This window comes from Pseudorasbora parva, chromosome 6, assembly GCF_024679245.1.
Source record: "Pseudorasbora parva isolate DD20220531a chromosome 6, ASM2467924v1, whole genome shotgun sequence".
NCBI classification, from domain to species: Eukaryota; Metazoa; Chordata; class Actinopteri; order Cypriniformes; family Gobionidae; genus Pseudorasbora; species Pseudorasbora parva.
In genome coordinates this window covers 19,499,514-19,518,552 of record NC_090177.1, presented here as the reverse complement: position 1 = coordinate 19,518,552, position 19,039 = coordinate 19,499,514, and the positions used below count along the sequence as shown (strand labels likewise).

The 19,039-nt window shown below is 39.5% G+C and overlaps 1 protein-coding gene across 5 annotated transcripts in view; it reads right to left on the bottom strand.

Moving 5' to 3' along the window:
• Positions 1 to 16,437, bottom strand: part of b4galnt1a (beta-1,4-N-acetyl-galactosaminyl transferase 1a) — a 49,398-nt gene extending 32,961 nt beyond the window's left edge. The window contains exons 1-2 of one of the 5 annotated variants that reach the window (XM_067446009.1): positions 16,110 to 16,301; positions 15,968 to 16,003 (exon numbers count right to left, since the gene is read on the bottom strand). In XM_067446009.1, coding sequence (XP_067302110.1) covers positions 15,968 to 16,003; positions 16,110 to 16,154 — 81 coding nt within the window. In that variant the 5' untranslated portion in view covers positions 16,155 to 16,301. The other 4 variants (XM_067446013.1, XM_067446014.1, XM_067446010.1 and 1 more) reach the window with 4 other exon arrangements.
• Between the last annotated feature and the right edge of the window lie 2,602 nt (positions 16,438 to 19,039).

Genomic DNA, 19,039 nt, shown 5'->3' with positions numbered 1-19,039 from the left:
GTGCCAGAGTCTGGAGGAAGACTGGGGAGAAGTAAATGCCTGAAGTCCAGTGTCAAGTAACCAGAGTCAGTGGGTCTCATACCGCAGAAGTAGAAGAGGTTCCATCAAAACGCTGCATCTGTAACTGCATGAGGGTTAATATGAGCCGTAAATCTCCCTCTGACACACTTTATTCAACATCACAACTGACATAACATTTGAAAAACTTAGTCCGATATACTGACATTATTATTTTTGACGTCACTACATGGAAATAACCCGGTTTATTAAAAGTCATGTAAATGCGGTTTACTTGCATTGTCAGTTTACTGGTTTGCATTTAAACAGGAAAAACTGGTTATTTCAATAAGCTGATTCTTTAAATTATCAGCTTACTGGTGTGCATCATGTAAAATTTTGCGTGTCATTCGGAAATCAAGGTGCCAGAGTCTGGAGGAAGACTGGGGAGAAGGAAATGCCAAAATGCCTGAAGTCCAGTGTCAAGTACCCACAGTCAGTGATGGTCTGGGGTGCCATGTCAGCTGCTGGTGTTGGTCCACTGTGTTTTATCAAGGGCAGGGTCAATGCAGCTAGCTATCAGGAGATTTTGGAGCCCTTCATGCTTCCATCTGCTGGAAAGCTTTATGGAGAAGATTTTGTTTTTCAGCAAGGCCTGACACCAGCTCACAGTGCCAAAATCACTGGTAAATGGTTTACTGACCATGGTATTACTGTGCTCAATTGGCCTGCCGACTCTCCTGACCTGAACCCCATAGAGAATCTGTGGGATATTGTGAAGAGAAAGTTGAGAGACGCAAGACCCAACACTCTGGATGAGCTTAAGGCCGCTATCGAAGCATCCTGGGCCTCCAGAACACCTCAGCAGTGCCACAGGCTGATCGCCTCCATGCCACGCCGCATTGAAGCAGTCATTTCTGCAAAGGATTCCCGATCAAGTATTGAGTGCACAACTGAACATAACTATTTGAAGGTTGACTTTTTTGGTATTAAAAACACTTTTCTTTTATTAGTTGGATGAAATATGATATAGGAATTTTGGGTTTTCATGAGCTGTATGCCAAAATCATCAGTATTAAAACAATAAAAGACCTGAAATATTTCAGTTGGTGTGCAATGACTCTAAAATATATGAAAGTTAAATTTTTATCAGTACATTACGGAAAATAATGAACTTTATCACAATATGCAAAATTTTTGAGAAGGACCTGTATATGATCCAGAATCAGATTCGGAGGCTGAAATAAATTGAACAGGAGAAGCAGCAACAGCAGGACGTCCGTCTCTGTGGTATGTACTGTATTTAGTTACCTGTCAACATTTTTGTGGGTTTACTCGCAGTTTATGAGGACATGATTTGGTTTTTGGACTATTGTATGTGAATAAACCTTAGCAGTAGCAAGCAAAACGGTTTTGCACGTCAGCCTGCAGTGGATCTCAAACCTGTCCTGGAGTACCAACAGCCCTGCATATTTTGTATGTCTCCCTCATCTATCACACCTGATAGAAGCAAGCTTTGTATAGAGAACCTCCCCTAGGTTTATGTTTGGGTAGTTTTACAATAAACAAACAGATACATATAGTGTTCAGCTATACAAATGTATTTAAATACACACCATACATTGTATGTTCCACTGATAACTATACACGATCGTTTTGTTTACTGATGTTTACTTACGCAACGATAGCCAACAACACAGACATTTGAAGCAGTTTTACTCACCGCCTGCTTCCAAAGCAGGACTGTGAACATTTATCGTTGGGACCGCTCCATCAAAAACACTTATTTGGTAAAATTGTTGATTTCGTGAAGTCCTGTGACAGCAGTGACCGTGGAGATCCACTTTTGCGACACGATTGAAGCGTGATGTTGTAAAGCTTCCCGTCATTTGTGCGTTCAAATAGTTTCAAATGCAGCGCTGCCTTCCCGGAATGCTATGCGGGCGCGTTAAAGTCGCTTGACGTCACCCATAGGAATAAAGTGGAACGTGGCACGACAGAAGTGTTGCACGGACGAGAGGATCTGCACCTGAGAGCAGTGTTTATGGCCGTGCATTTTCTCTCTCGCTCTGGTCGCTCGCGTGCGCACCCTTCCGGGAGAAGAGCCCGTACGGCTCCCGCTCAGTCGACGTCAAGCGGACCCATACTCGAAAAAAACTCTCAGAAACTTAGTGTCTTATACGAGAGTATTTTTGACACAGAAATACTCCATCAAAACACCCAACATTAGTTTTTGAAACTTTGTCTATGTTTAGGATGGGAATCCAAGTCTTTAACAGTGTAAAAAAGCTCAGTATGCATGAAACAGCATTTCACCCCCCCTTTAAGCAACAAGCTCATTGCTGCAGATGAAACATGAATTAATCAACTTGTGCCAAGTAGCTAACGCTGTAATAATTATCAGCTTAGAACCATTGGTCTGCGCCAACTAGAGTTTCATGACAGAACTATGTATTTATAATAGTTAACAAGTCCACTGCTTTTCATTCATCTTGTATATTACTCAGTACAGAATTCTGCTCATCTCAAAGCAGATGATTAAATCCAACCAACCAACTGCATCGTCAGTTAAAACACAAAGGACCTAATTTACTTAAATTTGTATTTTCTCCTTAGTGTTTTGCAACTGGCAGCTTAGTTAGTGGAAAGTGCTGTAGCAGTGTAGCACGTCTTCTTGAGCGTAAGAAAAAGCTTGTGGCTTAAGATTCACAGTAGTCATATATTTAAAATGAAACAAGTTCAAATATATACATGTATATTATGAGGTAACTTAAGATTTTTAGAATGTAACTTCTGTGACCCCAGTTTGAAAGCTTATTTTAAAAATTAGCATTAAATCTAGCAAGGTCAAGTTTGTTGCAAGATCACATTTTTTTATAGATGTGAGCCACACCTTTTTGTGGTTTTTCAGTTAAGAGAGAGTGAGAGATAATTGAGTGGGTAAACTATGACTATGATTAAAAAAAAATGCTGCAGCTTGTCTGTATGGGCAGGTAGGGCATAGCCAAAATATTAATCCATACATAGACCTCTGTATATAGACGGAATTAATAATAAATTGTTAATGTATTCAGAATTCTCTGTCTCTGAAACCTCCCTATCACTACAGCACCCCACAAATTTCCAATGTAAATCTGTGGTGAAAAATGGAACTGCAGTGCACTCTCATAGAGAGCCATTGGGGCAGATCAGGCTCCATACCAAAGCTGTGTCCCAAAGTGAAGGCTGCGCTCACAAACGGGCCTTCGAAGTACACAAATAGATATTTCTAAAGTAAAGACAACTTAAACCCGTGTTTACCTGTGTAAAATTAACTCAATTCCAGACTTGGCAACACTGAACCAACTGCCTGTGACAACTGACAGCGGTGAGTGGACGTTTGCGCCGGGATTTTTTATTGGATTTTGGCAGGCTTCAAAGCCTGCAATAATCGGAAATCGATATATCGGTTGATCACTAGTTTATTTGTTATGGTAACGGTTAAAAATATATATATATATTTTTCCTTTAAAAATTATTTACAGAACAAATCACTTATCTTTTATTTAGCTGATTTCAAGTTACAAAATGCATTACAAAACAAAACAATGGACAGCAATTACTTTGTTAAATTTACAAAAAAAAATGTTTTTACATATAGACCTATACGTTTAAAAAAATAATATAGGCTATAGAAAAATTGTTCTGTGTGTCCCGGCCATGATTTTAGAGAACATTCAGCCTTTGGAGGAGACTCTCAGTAATGGACTGTCATCAGTGATTGACATACATACATAGGCCTACATACATACACACATGCATAGCCTACATACATACAGTGTAGGAAAAAATGATTTAGGCAGCCACCAATTATGCAAGTTCTCCCACTTAAAGCTACACTGTGTAACTTTTGTAGTTTATTCTTAGCTAAAAACACTTCTTTCAAATTATATGTACTCATTAATGTATATTTACTTCTTTCAATCTTGGACTAAATCGGCCACCATAGGAGTTAAACTCTTTAATTTTTACTCTCTTTTTACTCATTTTACTCTCTAATTCAGACATTAGTGAGATTAAGTTTTCAAACTCTATTGACGGTTCAGACGTCACCGTTAAAAATCGAGATGAACATTCTGTGGGGCTTGATAAACTGTCTCATTGAGCTCAACAGCTCATTGTTGAACAGAGAAATAATGAGAAAATGTCTTCCCTCTTTGAAGCTGTTTTTCCTGTTGAGCAACTCAAAAAGGTATCACAAGGATACTTCGTTATAGATGGTGTGTTGATGAGGAAGTGGAGACCACCAACTGCATCTGCTGATGAGTGGTGAATCGTTAAGCAGGTGGTAGCTCCCTCCTCATATCGCGCCATAATATTGAGTCTTGCGCATGATAGGCTGTTTGCTGGTCACTTAGGCGTGAATAAAACATTTCATCGTTTTCTCAGACATTTCTTTTGGCCTGGGTTGAAAAATCATGTAGCAAGCTATTGCCGAAACTGTCGTGTGTCAAAAGATTGAAAAACCAAATCAGAATATTTCACCTGCTGTTACACCCAATTCCAGCTATTGGTGAACCATTAGAGCGTGTGATGGTCGACTGTGGTCCCTTGCGTCGCACAAAGGCTGGTAATCAGTATTTGCTTACCATTATGTGCACGTCAGCACGTTTTCCGGAGGCAATTCCTCTGCGAAAAATCACTGCACCCGTGATTGTGAAATCGTTAATTAAATTAATTTAAATGTTTGGCCTTCCTCATACTATTCCATCGGACCAAGGTGCGAATTTTATGTCACGTGTGTTTCAACAGGCTTTAGATCAGTTGCACATCCAACACTGCATGTCAAGTTGTAACCATTCAGAAAGCCAGGGAAGCACTTGAAAGTTTCCACCAGACATTAAATTGATGCTGCATGCATTCTGTCTGGAGTTCCAGAAGGACTGGGACAATCAAAGATCATTGGACTTATGATGCGAGTCCAACAAACATTCTGGACTATGTTTCCGAGTTCCGTTTTAAATTGCAGCATGTGAATTGGCCAAAGAGAATTTGCAGAGGACACAACAACGGATGAAAAATCGTTTTGATCGTAGTGTTCAACTTCGTAGTTTTGCTACTAGGGATAAGGTGCTGGTGCTGGTGCTGGTGCTGATGCCTGTACCTGGCCCTGCGTCCCAATTCGCATACTATCCATACTAAATAGTATTCGAAAATAGAATTAGTATGTCCCAAATCGTAGTATGTTGAAAAGAGTATTCCAAAGATTCCCGGATGGTTTACTATTTCCGGTCCGAATTTGAAGTATGGATCGATGGGCACTCTAACGGCTGATATTGCCCACAACCCATTGCGAGTTGGACGAGGATTCGATTAGAACTACAAACGCAGATAAAAAACTTTAAAAAACTACAAACATGACGGATGTGCGTGTTCAACGGTTAAGTAGAGAAGTTTAGATAAAGGGGTTTGAGTGACCAACTATCAATATTTAACCTGACAAAAATATTTATCCAGTGTTGTCCACATTATGTTTCACTTGCAGCAGCATTGTGAACTTTTTTAATGACACGTTTGGCCATTAACTTTTAAATGCATCATTATATTTAAACTGCAAACACATGAGGAGAGTCTCTGACCCACAAAGACCCACACATGGCAGATCAACGAGCAGCTACATTTCTCTCCGATACGGTAGGAGATTAATCTGAATGTGGAGGATTTGAACTGTGACCAAACTGACGATGATTGACAGGGCAGATAAACGGTGACGACGGGATGCACGTAACTAAGACCATTAAAGATGGCGAAGTAGTATGTCCCGAAGCTTGCATACTTTTCTGCTACACACTCAAAAGTATATACCTTTTGTTCACACAAAAAGAGTACATACTTTTAGGACGTAGTATAAGTAGGTGAATTGGGACACAGCATGGGTCTGTGTTGCAGGCTCATTACTATGGTCCTTATCAAGTGAAAAAAGGTGAGTGAGCTTGGTTATGTGATAGAAACTTCTGACAGAAGAAAGAAATATTGACAGATGTCATATTTGATTTAGGCTGTTTTTCTCTGTGAAATTTGTAAGGTGTTGACAGCATGATAAGAAAAAATAAATAAAATAATTGCCAACATTTTACATTTGTTATCCCCAGTTTCTTTAGGTAGGGGAAGTTCAAAAGAGAGATTCTAGAAATAAAAACTAAGCTGCGGGATTGGTCAGGAAGAAAATCATTCTAGCCGGTGAACCGGTGAATTTTAAGCGCGAGCGAGAGGGTGCGGAATAGATCATATAGCAGGAGCAGGATGGAAAAATCAGCCCCACACAGATCTCTAATGCAGAAAACATTAAGAAAAAAAGAGTCAAAGGGGAGAAAATGTAGCCTACAGACTGATTCCTCTTCTTGAGATAGTGGTTGAAAAATAACATTTATGCAAGTTTGGTAAATGGGAAATGAAACTTGTCAGGTTAAGGAAAAGAAGTGGGAACTGTGTGAATGTCACAACTGTGTGCATAAAGAAATTTTTGTTCTCTTTAAAGGAGAACTCCGGGGAATTTTTAAGTTAATCTTTGATCGTTATTGCTTTGTGAGTACAGTCTAGGGCTGGGCGATAAAACGATAACGATAATTATCACGATATAATTTTCCTCGATAAAACGATAACAACAGGTCGATAAATTCTCGATATAATGCTTACGCGCTATGCGTAATGCTGCGCATGCGTATTGCAGACCGGGCGTCTGGGTGCTGCACGTGGTGATGTTTACAGTCTGTGGTTGACAGGCTTGGAGGATCGGAGTGAAGTGGAGCGATAAAAATGAGCAATAATGAAGAAAATGCAGCGCTCACGGCCAGCTCAGAGGACACAGATATCGTTGACAAGTTAGTTCGCTCAACTTCAGTGGTTTGGAGATATTTTAGCGATCCCATCCGACATAAAACAGAGCGACGTGCGTGGACTGCTTATCATAGGTTCACGTTCAACACACAGAATTTAATTATTAAATTATCTTGTTTCTTCAAAGTCCTTCCAGATAACATTGAGCCCAACACAGCGGTGAATCTACATTAACTACATTCACACACCGGCTTATTACCTTGTTAGCTGTAGTGGGTGACTTATTTACAACAGGCTAACGTTACCAAACTATAATCACTAAAACATCGGACTTGTACATCGCTATCATAATTGTTTGTCTTTGGTGATGTATTAATGACTCCGCATCGCCTGTATCAAAAGAGAAATAATGTCATCTGGTGTTTAAAATGAATAAAATAGACTAGACAGCCCTTACTGGAGATCCACAAATACTGAACTTTTCTCTCTCCCGACCAGCCCACTGTCGGTGAGGTGTGTGTGTGTGTGTGTGTGTGTGTGTCGGTGAGATGCACGGTGGACCAATCCACTGTGAGGCAAGAGAAGGGGCCTCAAAATGTTTCTTAAAACGCTTTTTTTTGACCGATTGCGTTCTTAGTGTTTTACTTAGACAATTAAATATATAAACGCTCAATATTGCATTATTTGTTCTGTTTCAGCTGCGAAAATCGTTCACAGCAGAACCGCAACGCGTCTCACAACAACGTGTGTAAATAAAACGATTCATTGTTTGAATGAATCGTTTGAATGAACGACTCAATGACTCGCTCATTAAGACGGCCACCTGCTGCCACCTACTGGTGGTTTAATTTGATCTTTAAACATACTTTTCAACATGTCTTATTTGTCTATTCAAAACTACAAATCTCAAAACATTATTTAATGCTGTTGTAATTTTTCAGTGTAAATTATTTAATTTGATTGGTAACAGCCCTTATAGTGTTTTATTTTAATTAAATGTATTGATCAAAATTACAAATATAAAATGAAACATGAAGCTTAGCCTATAGTTAATAAGATTAAGGGAAAATGCCTTTATAAAAGGTGAAAATATCACAAATTTCAAATGATTCAATAAAAATAAAAACCACAAATATGCAGATTTAAATATGTCAAAGCTGATTGAACACTGGTGAGAATATTGCTTCAGAATAAATTATATTTACAACACACAAACACACACACACACACACACACACACACACACACACACACAAACACACACACACTTTTCCGGACAAGCTAATTTTTTACTTGGACAAGCTTGAACGATTCACTTGTTCGAAGGACAAGCACATGAACATGCTTAATGTCAAGCCCTGTATAATGATATATTATTGATAGTGTTGAGTAAAATAATGCCGACCACAGTTAAGATTTTAATAAATAAATCTACCTCAGTTTAAATAAATTGTTCACTTGTTTGGGAAGTGTTTGTCATGTTTTGACAATAAAGGATAGTTTAAAACTACAGCTAACTGTCTGTTTTCTACATATTTCACTCATGAGCAAAAATATGCCTTTAAACTTTAAAGAAATAAAGATTTTACATTTATCGTGATATTTATCGATATCGACTGATATGCTAAATTATATCGTGATAATTTTTTTGGGCCATATCGCCCAGCCCTAGTACAGTCTATAGGAAAAAAAACTAACAGAATTGGTGCTTGCTACACGGAGTTATTACAGTTAATGCCCAGAGCTCCCACTCAGCTAAAACGGCAGTTATGGGGGCATAAACGTAAAGGGTGTCTTTGTGCCTCTTAACAGACACAAAATGCAATAATTAAAATGTCTGTCCAACATGAACAGGTCCCTTACATGACACCGAGATGCGTTTAGCCACTTAGCCATTGTTTAAATTCACCTAAATAGTGTTTTAGATGGCTAGCTGTAGTGTCACGCTGAACTCCCATGGGAACTCAGTGGTAGCCGGAAAAAGGTAAATAGTCCATTTGGGAGGAGCATCATGTGTGTGAAGAGTAATCTGATTGCTCTGCTCATCGGCTCATCGGTTCTAAGTATCGAACGTGTCCGAAAGAAATGTTTTTCGATTCTGTACAGCTGATCCGAGAATCGCTGTACGTTCGGTTACACATGCATGCTCAGTATCAGCTGCTTGCGGGTTCTCATCAGTTCTCTCAGCAAAACATGACTCAGTTTCGTGTCAATTTCTAGTCGGAGGCACTGTCACTCATGTCAGAAAGTGAGTAACTAAAGTAACTTGTGTGGTCAGCGCTGATTTAAGACTGTTTTAGAACGATTCGGTCCGATTTGGTGAACTGGTTCGACTGGTTCACTAAAAAGAACAATGTGTTCACGAACCGGACATCACTAGAGTGATGATCAGCTCACAAGTGAAGAAGAAATGGGTTGCGTTGTGCCTTTCCGAATTGTGGCAACAGAATGAGAAAATACAAGAATTTACATTTTCACCGTCTTCCTTTTCATGACCTCAATATTCGGCAGTTGTGGTTAGTTGTACTTCAACTTGATGTGCAAACTCCCATAAAAGTGCTACGCGATAAAGATTAAAGGTGTCATGAACTGGCTTTCTTTTAAAAAATTATACTGTTGTCTGAGGTAAACTAATGGCACGTTCGTGTGTTTTTTTACATTCAAAAACATCATAACTAATAAGAAATAGAAATAGGGTATTTTCTACACTGGTTTTGAGGCTCTCTTCTGAAGGCTGGGTTTTGATGGGTGTGCCGCAATGGAGACTTAAAAGTAAACACCCACGGCTAGGATTGGAATAGATTTGCATATTTAATGAGCTTCAGCTCCCCTCTCAGTTCAGTTCACATGAGGGAGGGATTGATTAGAAAGCGGCAACCCGGGATGATTCTCTCACAGGGCTCGTAAACGCCTTTATCTAACAAACACAATGATTTATTTCTCATCCACCCACGATTGATTGGAATATTATTTCTGTATAACATGGCCAGCACAATCTGTGGATATAAGCGTGAATGCGCACACACACATGCGCGCGCCCAGATCAAGAAACTATCATTTCTGCCAACGGGCGTATGTTTTGGTAGACTGTCTGGAAAACACACAGCCCCAGGACTACTATTACATATTAAAAAAAGACTATGTGAGTTTTACTCACATAAGTGTTGCATTCTTGTCGGATCCAATATAGAAGGCACAACATTGTGTCTGCAAATCCAGCACTTGAGACTTGTTTACAAACGATTCCAAAGTGAATTGAAGCAAGCACACAAATGTTCTTCCCCCTTGTGTGCTGGAACTTCATTAAAAATAAATGTAAAAGTATCACACATTCCTAATATTAGGATCCAAAGGAAGCTTATGCAGTGACTTTTTTCTTCCACAATATCTTGAGATCTTCTTCGACATGTTTATTGCTGGCTAACGTGATCCGATGAGTCGGTGGGCAGGGCTACTGAATTACACGTTCTTATTATCCTATAGAGGTGTTTCTCCACTAGATGATGTCAGGATGAAGCACACGATCGTTTTCTGGGCCTGGTGTCTATAAAAGCTCTGAAACTTACAGGATAATCTTATTTTACCATGACATTTTATATATCAAAAGATCAAATGAAAGACTATTTCTCAATTCATCACCCCTTTAACGCATTTGCAGCAAACACTTTGACAAGGATGACTAACGTTCCATAGACACAACACAGCGGGGCCGGTTGAAGAAAAATGCCATTCCGTGGTTGATGACAGGTGTAACCACTGTGGTCTGGAGGTAATGTAAAATGTATTTATCCTTCCATTTGGGCACACACGGTTTGAGGAAAGATGTGCAGCAATACAATCATCACTCTCTGTACCCTTCCTTTGACTGAGAAATGGAGGGCTCATTTTGAAGACGCTTTTGCGGCAGCCTTTGTCGAACCGCGGTGACGCAATCTGTCTTCAAATGCGGCCTTTGGCAGGTGCAGCCTTCACATTGGGATTGCTTTTGGCTCTGTCCCAAATGGCACCCTAAACCCTCACGATCTTCTTCTGAGTCCGCACTTTAATGACGTAATGCCACTTTGACTGCTAGGTAGAAGTCCTCTTTGTAGCTCGCTAACTTGTGGGCTCAGCTGAAGTGTGCATCGAGGGCGCATAGCAGCCACAAAGTGCTCACTTCTTTAAGCTAAAATGATGAATGAGACCCCACAGTCTTGTTGACTTAAGCCTAGTTCAGACTGCACGATTTTTAAACTCGTCGGGTCACTGCTCTTTTCACACTGCATGACTATCTGGGGTATCATTCAGTCACTGCGGTGTTCACACTGACCGATGGTTTGACGACAGAGGAGTTTACACTGCATGACTGAACAAGAGGAAGAATCGCCGACAACTCTCTCTCTCCGGTGCGCAAACTCGTTTCCCAACTAAACACACGTGCGACGTGACAAGTAAACAACGTGAGATCACACGTGCGTCAGACCGGAGTTCTCGCGCGAGACTTGGAATTGTTATTAAAATGATAAACTGCAAGTTTGCTTCAAATTGTATGTGTGCTGATTTGTGGAGAAAAAGAAAAAAGATTATGGCGGAAGAAATTGTTGGAGAGACTGAGGGAGCCAGGATTGTGTTCTGCAAAGACAGTTTGAGGTAAATAAACAATTTTGTAATGTGCTGCTGCTGTGGCTGGATGTGCAAATGTTTGGCCTTTGTTTCTGTTTGATAGAATTGTAAATATATCTATTAAAATACTGATATTCTGCTCTATAACTCCTCCCTAAACCTGCCGCTGCCCTGTATCTCACTCTTTTATTGGCTGTCGGTAATCGCTAATGTAATTTTCAGTCAGAACGCAGTTCACACAACAGGCGACTCTGCGGCGATTCTCTCTGATTGCGGCTTTGATTATTCACACTGCGTGATTGTCACTCGCGTGCACGAGCACCGATTTGCCTATGATCTCGGGCATTTATCGGCGATTTCACAAAACCTGTCGGCGACTCAAAATCGGGGCAAAAATCGGGCAGTGTGAACTAGGCTTTAACGGACAACCGCACGCTATGGCCATTGTATGTCCACAAGACCAAAAGTGCACAGGAAGTTGGGACATGGCCTTTGTTGCACCGCTGTGGCAAAATCACACTTTTCAAATGCGGTCTTCAAAGTGCGTGGCCTTCACTTTGGGACACAGCTCAAGAGTGCCACACAAGTCCTGGAAACTGAAGCCAAAGCATATTGATCGCCCCCAGGTGGCTGGATGCAGTATAGGTCATAAACCTCACCCTCGCCATGAAATGGAATGGGACACAGACAAATTAAACAATCAAATTACACTTGAAATTCAATTTTTCCAAATGATTTCTGTCATTTTAGGCTTTTAATCATTAAATACGTAGCTGAGATTTGCAGCTTCTCTGAGTGAAGTAGTCACTTAGGCATTAACAGTAATTTTTCAGGAACTTCAGGAGGAGATTGGAGCTTTAACTTTAATCTCTACTTTCCGTAACTGTATTTTAAATAAAAAGTTGTTGACTAGGCAGGAGTGTGGGCTGGACCCTGAAATCACAGCTCATTTTCGCACTCACTAGGCAGACTTAGGCTCCAAGTGGCTACTGCGCAGACTCGAGACCCAAGATATCAGTGCCATATTTGAACACTGACGGCTTCACTTATGTCAACAGAACAACGTCTAAAGCAACATCTGAGGCAATAACCAGTTCACTGCACCTTTTAAGGCTGATATATACTTCTGCATCGGACCTGTGCCGTAGCCTCTATGCCGTAGGGCTTTCTATGCCAATTTTCATTTATACTTCTGCATTCTTGTGTGTTGATGTGCAGTTACACATGTAGAGGGAGCATGTGTATCCATGAGGGAAGGGTTCTGGCAGACCAATCACAGTGCTTGCGGTCTGTGTAGAATCGACATGTTACATTTTTGGAGAGGTGCACGTCAGGATATGTCACAACCATAGAGCGCAAAAAAATTGGCCCTTAGCAGAGCGTAACCAGGGTGTATTTTTTCTGTGCTCTTTACCAGATTAGAGCATTCAGTCAGGAGCTGAGCAGAAGCGCCAGTGCCGTGATCTTTTTGGCACAGAGTCTATTTTTACTGCGCTACTAATGCTGAATTAAAGCCACAGCGCATCGTTTCTGATCAAAATTGACCTGATTACCTTAGTGAAGTGTTCCATGTTTCAATTACCATATGACATAAAAGGTGTCATGAACTGGGTTTAAAAAATATATATATACTGTTCAACTAATGACATTCGTATGGTTTTTACATTCCGAAACATCATAATGAATAAGTTATAGGCTATTTTCTACACTGGTTTTGTGGGTCACACATCCCTCTGTGCAGATAAAGGTATGTTTATAACTTAAGGCCGATTGATTTCTGTGACGCAGAGGGAATCCCTGAATCCAGTCATGAACATTAACTTTACATTATAACGTAGAATTCACATAATACACGCAAACTGATGGATGAACGAAAAACTCGAAAGTAGAGCTGTAGTCCTAGAATAAATCAAATCGCGGCATGGTCTTTGAATATTAAAGCACAAAACAATTGCTATATGAATATATGATCTGCTTGTTCTGTCTCTGTGAATGCTCTGCTCAGTCTCTACTACATACAGGACTCTATTATCCTTAAACATTTTAACAAATTAATGATAAAAATAAGTTGTTGTTAATAAATTATTTAATAAAATAAAAAGACCAATCATCTTCATTCATTTAACATAATTTTAACTAGTGATAATAACCATAATTTAATAATAGGTACAATAATTGTTTAATTGATGTTTTCTGAGATGGTTGTCATATCGTGAAAATCTCATTCTATCACAACCCTACAGGGGAGAGTTAAAAAAAAGTAACTAAGTAACTTTTACTCTGAGTACATTTTAAATGAGCTACTTTTTACTTTTACTTGAGTACATTTTTAGACCAGTAATTTTACTTTGAAATAGCCTACAGTAGCCTACTTTTACTCTAGTAGAATAGTTAGTCACTCTTTCCACCTCTGCTAAGGGATTCTCCAGCCTATGTCAGATTGGTACGGTATTTTCTGTTAGACACGGACAAATAATCGATCTGTAACAATGCAATACTATCACATATAAAGAAACACTTTTTACTCACATAAGTGTGCCAGACCATTCCTGTCGGATCCAACATTGAAGGCATTGTGTTAATCTCAATATGTCTGCAAATCTAGTGTCGGTCTTATAAAGTAACTTGCATTACTTTATCAATGCAAAGCAAAAAAAATTTAATATGATTAGTATGATTGAATTACACAGTTTACCCAGGGTTGCCAACTCTCACGCATCTGGCGTGATACTCACGCTTTCAGGCTCTGTCTCACGCTCTCACTCCGCCCAACTCAATCTCACGCCAAATTGCCAAACCTGCTTTTGATATTAAACAAAGCTATAAGCTTTAATTTTTTAAAATGTGTTTTAATGAAATTCAAACAATAAATAGTGTTTTGGCGCTAATGTGGCATAATGTTAAAGCCAGAGGCGTTGAAAAGCGGAGTTGCATGCTCTCGTCTCCCTGCGGCGCGCGCTGGTCACGTGGCCCATGAGCGCTCAATACTTCTAGCGCCGTGCCAATGAATTTAAATGGCTTAAGCGGATACACAACAGTTTCACCATATAGATGTTTGCTGCAAGTTTTGGTAAACAGTACAGCATAGTGTTAGTGTTTATTGATTATTAAGTCAGCCATATTTACAGGATCGTTTTATTATGGAGAGTGATAGAGGTTCAACATTGTTAACATTAATGTTATTCTTGTATTTAGCCCTCAGGTATTCCTTACTAATAGGTCACACTCATACTCATTAAATTATATTTATTGAATATTTTGAGGAGATCTTTTGGTTCTAAATACTATTTGTGCAACAATTATTGTCAATAAATGACCACTTAAAATATTTTTCTTCTAATATTTGTATTTCTTCTAAAACTTATATTACAATTAGTGTAGTAATTAATATTAAAATAGAGAATTCCAATTCAAAAAGGGAAATTAGAGTCATTTTGTGGCTAAAAAATATTAATGTGTATTTGTAATGCCATTAGGTGCCTTATGGCTCTTTAATAAATATACATGTATCTAATCTAGTTGCTCAAAAATATATTGCAGTCTTTGCATTCTAATAAATATTTAGATATGATGATCAAACACTAGATTTCTTTAAATGTGAAATTTCAAAACTTAAATAACTTGCATCCTAATCTTTTTAATGAATAATGATACTTATATAAGCAGTCACAAGTGAATATTAAGGAATGGCACATATAATTTGACCGAAAGAAATGTTTAAACTAGTGCCAAAACAAACATATTATTATGTACAGTATATATAGCCTACTAGATATAAACTGATACTGAATCAAGATCAAAAGCATTCCCCCCCCAACCCCCCCTCCCCCCCCCCGGCCCTCAAAAAATCTCACTCCAACCTAAACTTAAAAGTTGGCAACCCTGGTTTACCTCAGTAATACAACAATTAGGCCTAGCGCAGAGCCTGCCCTAAATTTACGACCAGGAGCTGTTATGTTTTAACCAGCTATAATTCTTCATCTGTAGCCTATGTAAAACATTAACCACCTGGAGTGGCCTGTTCTGTTCCATCACCCTGTCATAAACAATGTCAATAAATGTGTATCTTATAATAAATGTGTATACATTCTGGAAAATTTATATTCTGAGTCTCTGTGTTGCAGTTTATAAATCATGTCAATATAAAGGATATGACTTTTACTCTATTAGATATAGTCATTTCAACCCCGAAAGAGCAATCGATCATATATTAAACTTTAAAATAGTAGTGTTACGTTAGCTTTCTTTTAATAAACAACAACACTTCCGTATGTAGGCTAACAGCCATAAGCCTCTCTTTTTTTATTAGATGATTAATTATTCGACTGTCTAATAGATATATGGACAATAATGTTTATTATTGCCCGAAGTGGAGAACAGTGACAAACGAAACGCTTTGAAAATATTTTTTTCTAGGTCTAGGCTATGAATGAATGGTTCTAAACACCCGATTTTTTAAAGGGGGGACCTTCAAATCAAGTTTAATTTTTTTCCCCAACCACATAGTTTGACATAAACATTTAATAATATAATCTGAAATATATTAACTTACCCTAAAAATGGGATTCATTCCAAAATCGATTAAATGCTTCAGGTGCGTGTGTGGAGAGATTGAATGAAGAATTCTTCGAAATTACAAACTCGAATTACAGATGGAGAAAAACAGCACTTTTAAAATAGTAGTAGTAGCCTACCGGATATAAACGTGCCGTAGGTAGAAGGAGAAATGCAGTTTTCATGCAGGGCTGTCAACGCGTTTCGCTTTTTGGTAAATTATTCCCATGCCCAGCAGTCAGTCAACTTTACACTCCAGTTAATCATTTTGCAGCGTATGTCTAAAATGCTCTGTAATATGCTTTGTTTAAAAAAATAAATTAAAAAAGTTATTAGGCCTACCTACTGAAATTACTACTTTTTATATCACCATTCTGACTTTTTGTCCCGTGCATTTTCGAATAATATAGCTGAGAGTGGACGCGGGTCTTCCCACAGGATCTCTCTCTCTCTCTCTCTCTCTCTCTCTCTCTCTCTCTCTCTCTCTCTCTCTCTCTCTCTCTCTCTCTCTCTCTCTCTCTCTCTGCGGAGTGAGTGTCTGTGGGGAGTGTGTGAGGCGTGGCGTTTGAGTGAGTTTCAAACTTTTTCCCCCTTCTTTTTTGGTTTATTCCTTTTGAATACTGAATAAGGATAAAGAATCAGAGTGTGTTTGCATTTGAATCAGACAAATGCAAAACACAATTCGAAGATTTAGAATGTTTAAAATTTACAAGTTTGTCCGTGAATGTGCAAATCGTCATTTACGTGTGTTTTGAGACTCTCCTGGCAGCACTTGTGATGTTCGACATCATTCTTTATCATGTGCGCGTTATTAACGTCAGAGCTTGGGTGGATCAAACATGCAACATTGACAACTTATCATGAGGACCAGACTGCACTTCTCCAGCTGCCTGCAACTCAACTCTTGGCAAGCTCTTTTCTCGCCACCTAATGGATAAGGGACGTATTACACATAAACATTGAACTGTTTTATATCACATCACCCTTCCTTATTATGAGTTACTTAACATATGTAACGCTGAACCATAAAATTTCTGTAGTTGGAAACAACCCTTTATTTTCACAAACAATGTTTCTTTTTTTTCTTCTCTTTTTTTTTTCTTCACACAAAATCCTTATATCTCTGTGGAGCTGTGACAATTCACCCCTTTTGGTGAAATTATTGTTGTGGGACTGAAATAAGATTCAGATGGATCAGTTCCTGGTTGATCAACCTGCACTGGAATGTGTGTGGCGTTATCAGGCATAGAATCCGCAAGTTGATCCTGACCCTGAGTTTCCTTCGGCCCCTGTGTCTGTTGAACTGAAGTATGTGATGGTTCATTGTCACCGACTGTGGACATTAGGTGTCGTCGATTTCGCTTGATTACTCTAGTTTCAGATTGGATAAGGTACGACCGGGGTGTCTCACACTTTCTGAGAATAGTACCCGATCTTGTCCACCCTCTTTCAACATCCAGCTTGCCTGCGACAGAAGTTCCAGGAGGGATCTCTGGTAATGTTCTGACACTGTTTCTTTTGTTGTAATACTTTCTATAGCTCCTTTTTGCTTTTTGATAAGCCTTTCTCACTTGTCGAAGATCAGGCCATTCAGGTTTCAGGTGTGACTCTAATGTGGAAACTGTAGTTCTTATTTGTCTACCCATCATGAGCTGTGCGGGACTTACCCCTGTAGCTTGAAGAGGTGTGGCTCTGTAGCTCATCAAAGCTGTAAATTGGTCAGTCTGTTTTAGAATCTTTTTAGCTGTTTGTACTGCCCTTTCAGCCTCTCCATTTGACTGGGCATAATAAGGGCTTGAAGTAATGTGCTGAAAATCATAGTCTTTTGCAAAGTCTTTGAAAGCACTCCCACTAAACTGTGGTCCTTTATCGGTAACGAGAACATTGGGACAGCCCCATCGTGCAAACATGTTCTTCAAGCAAGCACGTGTTGTTTCACCTGACAAGTCCTGAAGATGAGCTATGTCAATGTATCTTGAAAAATAGTCCACGACTACCAAGTAATGCTGCTTACTTCACAGATATCAGCACCAATCCTCTCCCATGGACGATCAATGATCAATTCAATCAGTGGTTTATGGTCGTTTTGCAGGATGAACCTTTCCAATCCATACAGAAACCTTGAGAATTTTTCACAGCACCACACAGGCACTCTTCGATCTGGGCGTACCTTTTTTTTCGCATCGGTCAACACCCTGGAACAGTAGGCCACTGGTTTCAGCTGTCCATCATGGTCCTGCAGCAAAACACCCCCCAGACTGTAGCTACTTGCATCTGCGCTGACGACTGTGGGCTTTGTGTCATCATAGAATGCTAGTACAGGAGCATCTGTGATTAGACGCTTTACATTTTCAAAGGCCTCTTCTTGCACAGATCCCCAGTACCATACTGCCTCTCACTTCAAAAGCTCATTGAGAGGTCGAATAACCTCAGAGAGATGAGGAATATACGTGCCTAGGTAATGAATCATTCCTAGCATTCTCCTAAGGTCTGAGATGTTCTTCTGCTTTTTTTTTTGTTCAGCTTTAGACCAGCCTGGTCGATGGCCTCCAGAGCCCCTCTGCGGTCACTGCTCATGTTCCTCTGGAGTGTTGCTGAATACTAAGATATTGTCCATGAAAACTGCAACTCCTTCCAGGTCTTTGAGGATCGTCGACATTTCCCGTTGGAAGATTCTGGCTGCGCTGGTGACCCCAAAAGGTAGCCTGCGGAAAAAATATCTTCCAAAAGGAGTAATGATCGTTGTTAACTTAGTAGCTGCCAGAAGCCACTTGCTGCATCAAGAAGTGAAAAAACTTGGGCATGTGCTAGTCTAGGTCTAGGAAGGATGTCATCAACCGTTGGCAGCACATATTTCTCTCGTTTTACAGCTTTATTTAGCTGTTTTAGATCAACACAAATTCTGATTTGTCCTGTTTTCTTCTGAACAGCCACCATAGGGGCACACCACTCAGTAGGCTCAGTGATCTCCTCAATGACATCACATTGTACCATTATCTCCAGCTCTGCTTTAAACTTTGAAAGCAAGAGAATGGACACCCGTCTTGCAGTGTGCACACTGTATGGTACA